This window comes from Mixophyes fleayi, chromosome 4, assembly GCF_038048845.1.
Source record: "Mixophyes fleayi isolate aMixFle1 chromosome 4, aMixFle1.hap1, whole genome shotgun sequence".
In the NCBI taxonomy this organism is placed as follows: domain Eukaryota; kingdom Metazoa; phylum Chordata; class Amphibia; order Anura; family Limnodynastidae; genus Mixophyes; species Mixophyes fleayi.
In genome coordinates this window covers 313,669,826-313,680,540 of record NC_134405.1, presented here as the reverse complement: position 1 = coordinate 313,680,540, position 10,715 = coordinate 313,669,826, and the positions used below count along the sequence as shown (strand labels likewise).

At 40.9% G+C, this 10,715-nt stretch overlaps 1 protein-coding gene across 2 annotated transcripts; it reads right to left on the bottom strand.

Annotated features, from left to right (window-relative positions):
- LOC142152930 (zona pellucida sperm-binding protein 4-like) lies at positions 1 to 9,066 on the bottom strand. Of its 2 annotated transcripts, XM_075210083.1 has the most exons (13): positions 8,881 to 9,066; positions 7,554 to 7,675; positions 6,529 to 6,622; positions 5,751 to 5,906; positions 4,584 to 4,774; positions 3,465 to 3,562; positions 3,263 to 3,390; positions 1,689 to 1,878; positions 1,454 to 1,604; positions 1,016 to 1,094; positions 831 to 938; positions 540 to 608; positions 1 to 169 (listed from the first exon to the last, which is right to left on the bottom strand). In XM_075210083.1, exons 1-13 carry the CDS (start codon positions 9,062 to 9,064, stop codon positions 24 to 26), a joined length of 1,716 nt encoding a protein of 571 aa, XP_075066184.1. In that variant the 5' UTR covers positions 9,065 to 9,066; the 3' UTR covers positions 1 to 23. The 2 variants fall into 2 exon arrangements, with proteins under 2 accessions (XP_075066184.1, XP_075066185.1); XM_075210084.1 differs by lacking the exon at positions 540 to 608.
- Between the last annotated feature and the right edge of the window lie 1,649 nt (positions 9,067 to 10,715).

Here is a 10,715-nt window from a genome sequence, read left to right as displayed (position 1 = left end):
TCTGTTTAAGACTGATGTTTTATTCATATTTTTACAGTGTGCATGGTGGGGCTCCAACTCCTGTGCCGCCACCAGACACCCAGTACTACAACAAGCACTACCAAGATGCCTCCTCCTGCCGCTGCTCCCCTCAACCACATCAGAGTAGAAGAGTTATGGTCAGAGGTACCTGTGAACAAGAAGCAACATAAAATGAGAGAAGACCCACAAACAGAAAAGCAAAAGGTCTACTAAAACACAAGCAGACATCAACTCATTAGAGTTTCTCTAGTGTCACGACAGGGTTTTATCATACATGTTTAGCTTGCTTGAGACAGGTTAAACTTTACTGAATACTTGGATATCAGGGTAGACTAAAGGGTGAACAACTCCAGGCTTGGCAAGTAGCAATGTTCTACAAGCCACAGAAGACTTACAGATGTTATTCACCTACCAGGCTCTACCACCACTGTGCTGCTGCTCACCCTTAGTTGACCAAGCATAACAGGGTGGTCCATGTACAATTTAGGCTATGAGCAATATGAAACTGATTAAGTTACCTTCTTTTTCAGCACCAAGGAAACCTGGTTCAGATAGTTCATTCAGCATACCAGGAGCCCAGACGTCTCCTGTAGGAACATTTATATAAAGGACCATGATAACTGTGCAAGGAGAGAATTTCATTTTGTTCTGTATAGAATACAGCCATAAGTTGACCAAGGGCCAGAGGAAACCCATTTTGATGACAATTCTGTTTTCCACTCTGGTTTAGGCAGATCAAGTATCTTGACATAAGGGAATGCAGTATAACTTTCCCTAACAACTGGTAGTCCTATTTCCATGTGGCTTACCTTGAACAGACATGGAATCCTTCCTATAGGATGAAATATCACCATCAATGAAGTCAACTGGGCCTTTGCTTACTGTGATCTCCTGCACTGGTTCCTTGACTGCTCGTTCTGCAAACACAACATTAGTATTAGCATCTTTTTCTACTACTAAATAGAGTGATCTTTATCACACAATTAGCTCTTACTTTTTCTTTGGCCACATGAGGTTGTGCAGGAGTCAGTAGCAGATGGGATGCACACAGAAGCACTGCAGTAGAAGTAGACCTGGGGAACAGATGGTCATTAAGTAGCTGTTTGGGAAACTAATCAATTCTGTTTCCATAACAGCCAGTTAATTCAATATTACAGTGTAACTGGAATGACACTAGAAGATATTTGAATGTGGGAAAAATATGGCCTAGCAAAGCAGAATTGATTTAGTCTTTAATGCATTATGTTGGGAACCGCAAGCTGATGACTGGTTCCTACAGTAATCTACATCCCTAGTGATTATATCAGACTGTTACAAAACAATATTTGATAGACAATGGCATAATAAAATTCCACTATTTTAATCTATTTTGATAGACCCCTAGCCATTCCATGTAATCAACTGAGAAGTATGACTGTAGAAGTTAGTTTACCAGTCCACCAAGAGCAGTCTGGGTACTCAGATCCACAAATGTGAAGGTGCTGACAATGAAGCGCTGGTAGTGGGTTGGGAAAGGCATGTTCTGTGAGGGTGCCCCAACTGGGACCAGCTGAGTGAGGTAGTTGTCACCAACAAAAGGGCATCTGAAATGGAAGACATTTAGTCAAGCTCAAAAAGAGTCTTATTCCCATGCATAGGAATTGTGCTAGGTTGTATTCCAGCCTTACCTATCCACAAGTATGGGCCATTGAACTTGTTGGGTGGGATCTGTAGAGGGAGTAGCCCAGCAGTCATTTAGGATCAGGACCAGGTTTGGGTCTGTTCTTCGTAGGATTCGGACCTCCAAGTAGACTGGATCTCTGAGTACTTTGATCACAGGGTATTCTGTATCCAGGTAGTATGAAGAATACTGCGTGTCTGATATGAGAACACAGAATGTCATGTGAACATTCACAACTTAGCCAGTCACTTGTCTTGCAGTGTGCTAGACATGTTATTGTTATATACCGTTTCTACTCCCAGAGCTGCTGAGGTTACTGCATTTCCTACACTCAAACCATTCACTTGCTTTAAAATTTGGCCCCATGCTTCTGCTCTTTACCTGTGACTTGTGCTACTCCTAAGTTTAGACTGCAGCCTTCCTGGTGTTGCAGAAGACCAAACAGATGCCTATGTTGTGGAAGCTACACTGAAGTGTTGCACATGGCTGTGCAAGGTTAAGATCAACTAGAGCTTCTCACAAGGAACATGCAAAGCCATTTCCAGTTTGGGTTCTACACAATACACATCTTAAGAGGAAGCAAAGTCATCAGTTATAACCAACCACTGAAGCAGCTGATGTATCCAACATCTGGTTATCAGTCATTAGACATCAAAACCCTATGATTCAATTCTGCCATGTTAGTCTAGGCCGAACTCAGCGTTAGTAGCATTACCTTTAATACGGTAATTTTAACCTGGAATTTTACTTGTGGCCAGAGCTAAATCAGTTTAAGTTACTGTACCAACGGTAACACTGCAGGCCGCGTTATTGCTAGAACATGGCCAAATTGAATTGGCCCCTATGAGTGTATACCAAGTGTAACTTGCATGTGACTTTATCCAATGCAAGTATATGTAGGCTGCATTTACAGTTGATGGGTCCAAGGCTAAATGGGTAGCAGGTGCGTCCGCTTGGCAGACACTTACTGAACCCCCCCTCCCCCACCACATTTTTGTCCAGCTTGCAAACATGTACAGACATTTCATGTTATGAATGCAACAGCTATGACACTTAAACTTTAATAATCTAGCTAACACAATTGAAAAACTTCAATGTTCACAATACATTTTTACTGTGCTTCAACACGCTCTGCAAATCCTAATCTATGGCCAAGCTGCTAGAGTCTCAATAAGTCTGTAATTGAAGGTTTGCGGATCACTTGCAAACAGTTTGGATGTTAATGATCTGCTACTTCTACCTGTGACTATCTCAGTCTGACTCCATATGCAGTTGCTCAGATATGCCCTTACTGTACACTGCCTACATTAGAATACTCCTATCACACCTTTAGGTGTAAGGAGTCACAAGTCCCAAAGAGTCACAGGTCTGAACAGTTATAGTTGTGTTCACTTTGAGCATCAGCAGTGGGGAAAAACCCCCAATGATTTTACCATTTAATAGCTACATGTTAACTCCATGAATATGGAGTATGAGGAACCTGGTCTTCAAGTATGTTATAGACAAGCTCATCTCCCTCATACAGTTATTAATCCCCATTTCTCCAAGTTCCTGCAGCATGGAAGATACACAAGTTATTACCTCGAGCTATTCTCATCTCCAGGAGAAGAGGTCCTGAGGTGGAGACAGGAAGGGGTGGTGGTAGTGTGAGAACCTCCACTTGTAGTGGGACCACACCAGTCTGAGAATAGCTGCAGCGGACAGTCAGCCTAGATGAACACAATAATATTAGTTTTTGGTTCTGTGTACAGCAACACCCAATGCACACACCAGTTTGTCATACCTCAGTGTACTGTCTCTGGTGATTGAGGAGCCTTGCCATGTCCTTACGTCCTTGGTGGCATAAACTGTATTTTCATATAGTATAGCATTCTCAGATACCTGGCAAAGGAAGATCAGTATTGTATTGAGCAGGTCCAGGCATTTCAAGCAGCAGCTCATTTGTTTGTAAAATTACTACTAGTCAAGATCAACCAAAGTTATCTTCTTAACTAGCATCAAACATGGGGCCACTTGTCCAAGACATCAGAGTTCCAATTTAATCCATTAAGGCATCCAACATGACCCTGTTACTTAGTGATTGTAGCTCACCAACAGTTTTTTGTTAACAGACATTTTCTGGAGCATATATGATGCATCATAAAGAGATTATATTCAGAGTTTACTACAACATCCAATTAGCTACTACAGGCAACATACAATTTTTTGTAACTGGAGGCCAGAAATGAACATGTTCAGTAGTTGCTGACTGTAAATGTTTAAAAGGCAATTGACCGACTGTCCCTGGGATCAAATTATCCCATGTGTGTCAAAACACCAAGTCTATTCAAAGTTGACTTTTAGGTCCTGCTTTACAAAGAGGCCTCATCCAACCAACTATACGATACATCATTACTCTAAGTCATAGTCATGTACTAAGCCACTTTAATAAGGCATTCATTTATATAACTGAAGAAACTCAGAACCCACAAATATGATGTGGCTTTTATGACCTGTGCAAACCTAAGGTTCAACAGTGCATGATTATGGGCTCATTATCCAGGTATGCAGTCATCTCAACTGGTGAGGGCATTTGACAGAAGGTCTGCCACCATCCATATCCTGACAGACCCAAAGGGGAAATTGGTTACTCATATTTAAAGCAGTTTGAATTTCTAGCATGCAAGAGGTTGCCAGAAACATGCTAAAGTAGTCATTCAACATACTCTGCTACTCTAGATCTATGCATCCCATCCATTTGTCACCAAGCTTCTTATATTAGCCATTTAAGTGTCACAAGTTTCCATCCAGTCAACTTTAAGATAAGCTGCCTAGTTGGTAGACTCCACATCTAACCTTTAGAAACCATATGACAATTCTATGGTTTTAATGCTCATGTCCATCAGTTCCACTGCAATCTTACCTGACTTGCTCCTCCACAAGAAAGAGGAAACTGGAACAGTATGAAAGCTGAAGTCTTAGAAACACTCATCATGGGACATGAAGTGGAGTCCACATTGAGGACACTGACTGAATCCAAGAGCAAGGATGGTACAGTCAGATCCTTGGAGATAGCGATCAGAACCTGGCCACCATCTGTACACTGGGCAGTCACTGGAGGGGAAATATTTTACAATGAAGACAAGTTTGCTGAAGGTGTACTCAATTCTGTCTAGCCAAATTTATATTTGACTAGACAGTCTACCCGGGATTAATTCTGTCACCTTTAGAAGTCTTAGTCAATAACAGATCAGTGGTTACAGCAACTACAAACCCCAAAATGTAATTCCAGTGTGGATGACGTTACTTTGCCGGGCTACAAGGCCAATACATCCACGATAGCCCCACACAGACTCTAATACCCCCTCCAGCCACCATGAACATATTTGGTACCCAGAGGAATGGGATGGTTTTAGAGCAAAAGTCAACTTGAATGTTTGAATCTGAAAGCTAGGACAACAGGGATATCAGGTGAAACAGGTATAGAAAGTAACTCCACCAATATAGTTCATTGACCATAAAGGCTCTTGCAGTAATGGTTCTATTAGTGTCGGTGACCTAGGGGTATATTTTCTAAACTGGGGGTTTGAAAAAGTGGAGATGTTGCCTATAGCAACCAATCAGATTCTAGCTGTCATTTTATAGAATGCACTAAACAAATGAAAGCTAGGATCTGATTGGTTGCTATAGGCAACATCTCCACTTTTCCAAACCCGCAGTTTAGTAAATATACCCTTAGTGTTATTTGTGGTGGGGTTGCAGCTAGAAATAAACCCATAGCCAATGCCTAGATGCTGTCCAGACTTAGGGCTGTTACTACTCCCCCTCCATTATGAGCACAACTGTGTCCTTTATTGTTTTGAATGCTCCATAAAAACCTCCATGTAAACTCTCAAGTCTCACAAGCCACACGGTGCTTCAATCACAAGGAGAAGTGAACTGTACATGGATGACAAGTATGAACATACACAAGACTTGAAAGGCAAAATGTGCCACCAAGTGCTTTTAGATCACTGGTTCAGTGTAAGATCTCATTGTAGTCACCTGAACCTTTCACAAGTTACCCAGTTTTATTTCTGGATTTACTTACATTTGTTTCCATAGTAACAGGGAAGGACGGAGTCACTAGGAGAGTAGCAGCATTCTAGTTGTTCACAGGCATCCCTGGACACAGAGGAGTTGGCACAAGGCAAGCGGTCACTACGCAGGATGGCAGCACAGTCACTGGGGAGCGGAGCATCCATAGCTGTGAAAGAAAATCCACAATGTAGTGACAACAGCTGCTGTGTCCTAACTAGTAATGACAGAAGTGTGTCTAGTAACAAGCAGTTTGGAGTCGATTCTTTTTTCCACTTTTAATTGTGAAGTCTCAATCTTCAGCCTGTTAATGGGCAACCAACATATTTGTTGTCAATCAATAAGGACTGTCCAGTGAAGACAGTTAGCTGGCTAACTGTATGTCAGCATTTCTCAAAACAGGTCCTCCGGGACCCCCAACAGTGCATGTTTTCCATATCTCTTTCCTGGAGCACAGGTGTATTCATTACTGACTGACATTTTGAGAGATCCACAAGTGGTAATAATTTCACCTGTGAACTGGAAAATCTGCATTGTTAGGGGTTCCTGAGGACTGTGTTTGGGAAACACTGATGTGGTAGAAACAGGGATACATTTAAGTCTCCTCACATGAACACTGAGGGGGTGTGTGAGGAGATAGAGGGTTGGGTAGGAGCATCACCAGCTACCAGTTTAGGAATGCTGGTGACTACAGCAAGTTGTCTTTTGTATAAAGTTCCCCAGTTACATCTATACACATCAAGGCTTTGATTTCCTTGTATTTAAGACATCGCATGTTGAAAAATGGTTACCTGGCTTGACCGTGCACTTGAAGTCTCTTTTATAATATTCCACTACACCATTGGCAATTTGTTCAGCAATCAGAGTCATCACGTAGTCTCCATTCTATAAGACAAAATACTTGTAAAGGGTTTTCTGTTTAGCCTGACAGGGGGTAAATAGAGGAGAGCAGAACTGTATAATTCCTCATGATTTCATGAGGAGAGTTTTGCAGAGGTGCCCTGTTCCAGAGATACAATATTTGAGCACTGCCATTCTGCACTGGAATTGTAAACTTGCATTTATTGGAGTTTAAGTTGGGACAATGAACATCAATTCACTCTGCTGTGTGGTGGGGGTTGGACAGTGAACATTTAAGGCAAAACTTGCAGCTAAATATGGAAAAAAAAGCAAATATTTTCATCTCTAGTGGTAATCTATAATTGCAAAGTATTAATTAGTTGACATACTGTAGGTTAGTATACATAGGGTCAACTTCAAATCCTCCCTAGGAAAACTATTCAGAATGGGAGGGGGCCACATAATCAGAAATAAATACTAGAATGTGCCAAATAGATTACAGTCCATAGTTACTTAGTACATTATGTAACAAGTACTATAATGTTACTTTATATCATGTTGGTTCCCCTGTTTCCTGGTCAGACCATAGCCTGACATTAGTCAACATCTATGATGAACAGTCAACTATATTATAACCCAATGGTACAGTGAAAGGAAGAGCTCTATGACTTGAGCTACCCCTTATGTGGTGCCAGATATCACAAGCATTTATTTTGAACCTGGAACAATGTAATCCAGGGAACAACATTAACATATAGAACGGAGGCACTGAATGAAAACTAACCATATATGTAGGATACTATTGGGATGCTTCCACAGACTTGTACCAGATTACCAAGATTTTAATTGGGCATTACAGTGTTGGGATGGATGCTTCAACTCTCAATAATCTCTTGTGTCTTCTTTGAGCCCCTCCAACAGACTATATGAGCCAGTATATTAAAGACTCAAAGCCATGGTTTGTAGTGTGCCTTACCTCCTCTCTTACATAGCATCCATCATAAGCAGCACCAATGACCATTGAGCCATCTGGTTTCTCTCCTACCCAGATACCACAAGTAGAGTCATTTTGGAGCCAGTTAGACTTTCCTTCATAATCTGGAAGGGATATGGATCACAATAAAGTTGAATGTGTATTCCCAAGTCATTAATTCAGCTATATAGACAAGATACACAGTACTGCAAAAAATATTGGGCATTGGAGCTGGTATTATAAATGTAATTTGGAGACTGCTGCCCCCATCTGGCTACAAGCAATACTGCAGTAGTGTGCATTTGAACCCTTATCAATAAGGTATTTAAATGTCATACTATACTTTAAAATTATAAAAAGCAAATCATTCTCTTAATTTTTGAAAAAATGTTGGCTTTGTGTTTCCAGTCTAGCAACACATTTTTAGCAAAATGTATTGATCTCTCTTTAGGTAGCTGAACTTGTGTTTAATCAAAAGGGTTAGTTTCCAGGGGAGCTGTGTGTGTCAGAAGTGGGAATTACTGGTTTATTGGTTTCTATATGCACTATATTTTAAGTTACTTTGACAGGTTTCTTCTGTGGTGGATTATTTTTTTTTGTTAAGATCCTTAACCAAGACATAGTTAAGTGGATTGAATACAATTTAGCATTATGCAACACATGCTGGGCCATATTCTGGATTATAAATTTGCATGTTCTCATGTTTGTGTGGGTTTCCTCTTGCACACCAAATATATACTAGTAGGTTAATTGGCTGCTAATAAATTGATCTTAGTCTGCATTAGGGAATTTAGACTGTAAACTCCAATGGGGAAGGGACTGATGTGAGCAAGTTCTCTGTACAGCGCTGTGGAATTAGCGGCACTATATAGAGGAAAAAAAAAAAAAAAAGTGGAACACAGAATTGTGTTTTGTGAATACCTACATAGAATATACTAAAGCAGTCTCAAGATGCAACCCCCAGCAGCATTGCTGCACAAGGCAAATTAGATCCTCCATTGTTTGTCTCACAGGAACTAGATTGTCATTTTAAGTTTCATGCTCAGACAACATAATCCACAAGCTTCTGCTACCTTATGGTTGAGATATTTCCACCAAGCTCCATAGGTATAGCTATAGGCATTTTCTACAGTGCATCAATATTGCTTAAAAATAATTAATTCAAGAATAGTTGAGGTTGCAAGACACCCAGATAATGAAACATGGTTAGAGAGTGTGTGTAGTAAATTAGCAACTTTGAAACAAAAGCTGACATATTAAACTCAAAACACAATTCTCTTTAAATAGGTAACTTCTCTTACATTAGGAAATAAAGGACAGAACTACTCACCCAATACAGTGAAGGCAGATATAAACTCTATAGGAACAAATGGAAGAGAAAACTGCATCTGACTGGACCCACACTGCAAATCAGACACATTTTCCAAAAAGCTCTCTGTACCTTGTACTGAACACACTAATGCACAGCTCCACAGCACTACTACAATCCCTAACCATTCCTTGGACAATCCCATCTTGCCTGTAGCTCCCAATACTGCAACTAACCACAGGCCGGTCATTTATACCAGGAGGAGGAGGCGGGTGCTGCAGTGTGATTGGACAGGTGCTATGGTGAACCCAGGTGTAAGTCATAAGGGCACTCAGGTGGGCAATAAGCACATAACCCATTATTCACCATAACCTATTATATGATTGATTGTACATTTGGCCATTTAGGAGTTATTTCAGGGAATATTAGAAGGAATACTTTTTTGTGCATACAATTATTACACAGTAGTGATGTACACATTTTTGCAGTACTTGATTTACTGTCTAGATGAGGCAAGGACCATGTTTTAAGTACCTGGGAAACAAGGAAATAAAATATCTTGTCCAAGGTCACAAGGATGCTCCATTTTTCAGCATTTTGGGCTGAGCAGGGAGGACTTAATTATATGTTAGCTTAGGTTAGTTGTTCACGCCAGTAACACTATGTAAATGAGGGTGACAATAGAAACCATTCTTTTTAGTGTCAGAATACACACTACCACTGTTAGAGATGCTGTGTTATTCTGTTTGTGTTCAGAACACATCTCCTTCTATCCACATGCATTTTCTGTGGTTACATGCATTATGGAAGGAAAGAGGGAGGTCCAAGTGGTTTCCAAACTAATTACTAAAAACACTAGTAGCAGCACATGTTAAGCAAGTTTGCATTTAACATGTTTCAACTACTGTTTTTATTAACATTAAAATTAATTGCAACACCAGAGGGTACCTTATGTTAAAAGGGGTTATACATTCCCTGTATATAACCCTTATATTAATAGCCATTTGCTGTTTTTGATGACTCTTTACTTCAGATATTTGGGAAGCGGGAAGGATCTATGTGACAGTGAAGACAGCATGTCATTGGTGGCTTGAGATTTCCGCAAAATCTTCCACTAATAGATTCGCAGAGGAACTGTCCATTTGGCAGAGGTGCAAAGTTTCAGCAATACAAATACCAACTTTTGCATGAATATTAATTACTACTAACTGTCGGACTGTTCCTAGATCCACAGAGGTGTGGAAATAGCTTTACAGCCATATTTTATATGGCTGTAAAGTAACTAATTTGATCCATATCATATCCTACTATCTTTCATACTGTCTTTCTTCTCTCCCACTGATGCTCATCGTAGTACCACTGCACCCTCTGCCCACTCATTTGCTAGTCCATTCTCTCACATTCCATCCTTCCTCTCCCTCTTCCCTTAGACATTCACCATGTCTCCTCTCCTTGCACCCATCCAATACCCATCCTCACACCTTTCCCTCATCTCCATTCCATCGCCATTCCAGATCCAGCCCACCCCCCAAGCCCCAGCAACCCCGAAATATTATCCATATCTCCACACTTCCCTCTCTCCCTTTCCCCTGTGCTCTCTGGAATTCAAGATCCATCCGCAAAACAAACTGAACTCTACCCATGAACTGTTCATCTTCAATTCACTTAACCTTTTCTCCATCACAAAAACCTGGCTTACATCCACTGATACTGCTCCCCCCGCGGCTCTCTCCTGTGGGGCCTCTCTTTACCATTGCTGTCCAATCTGATGACCGGCCAGCCAGTGGGGGGGACATCCTCCTATTCTCCAATTGTACCTTTCATATTATCTCCCCTGAGCCCTCCCTTTAGTCTCC

What these genes read in the sequence shown, in the direction of transcription:
- LOC142152930 (XM_075210083.1), bottom strand. Translation starts at nt 9,064, where the DNA reads ATGGGATTGTCCAAGGAATGGTTAGGGATTGTAGTAGTGCTGTGGAGC. An exon ending in CAAGTGCACGGTCAAGCCAG is followed by an intron (nt 5,907 to 6,528) that starts GTAACCATTTTT and finishes TTTCTTTCACAG; the next exon opens with CTATGGATGCTCCGCTCCCC. An exon ending in CTTGTGGAGGAGCAAGTCAG is followed by an intron (nt 3,563 to 4,583) that starts GTAAGATTGCAG and finishes TTCCTTTGCCAG; the next exon opens with GTATCTGAGAATGCTATACT.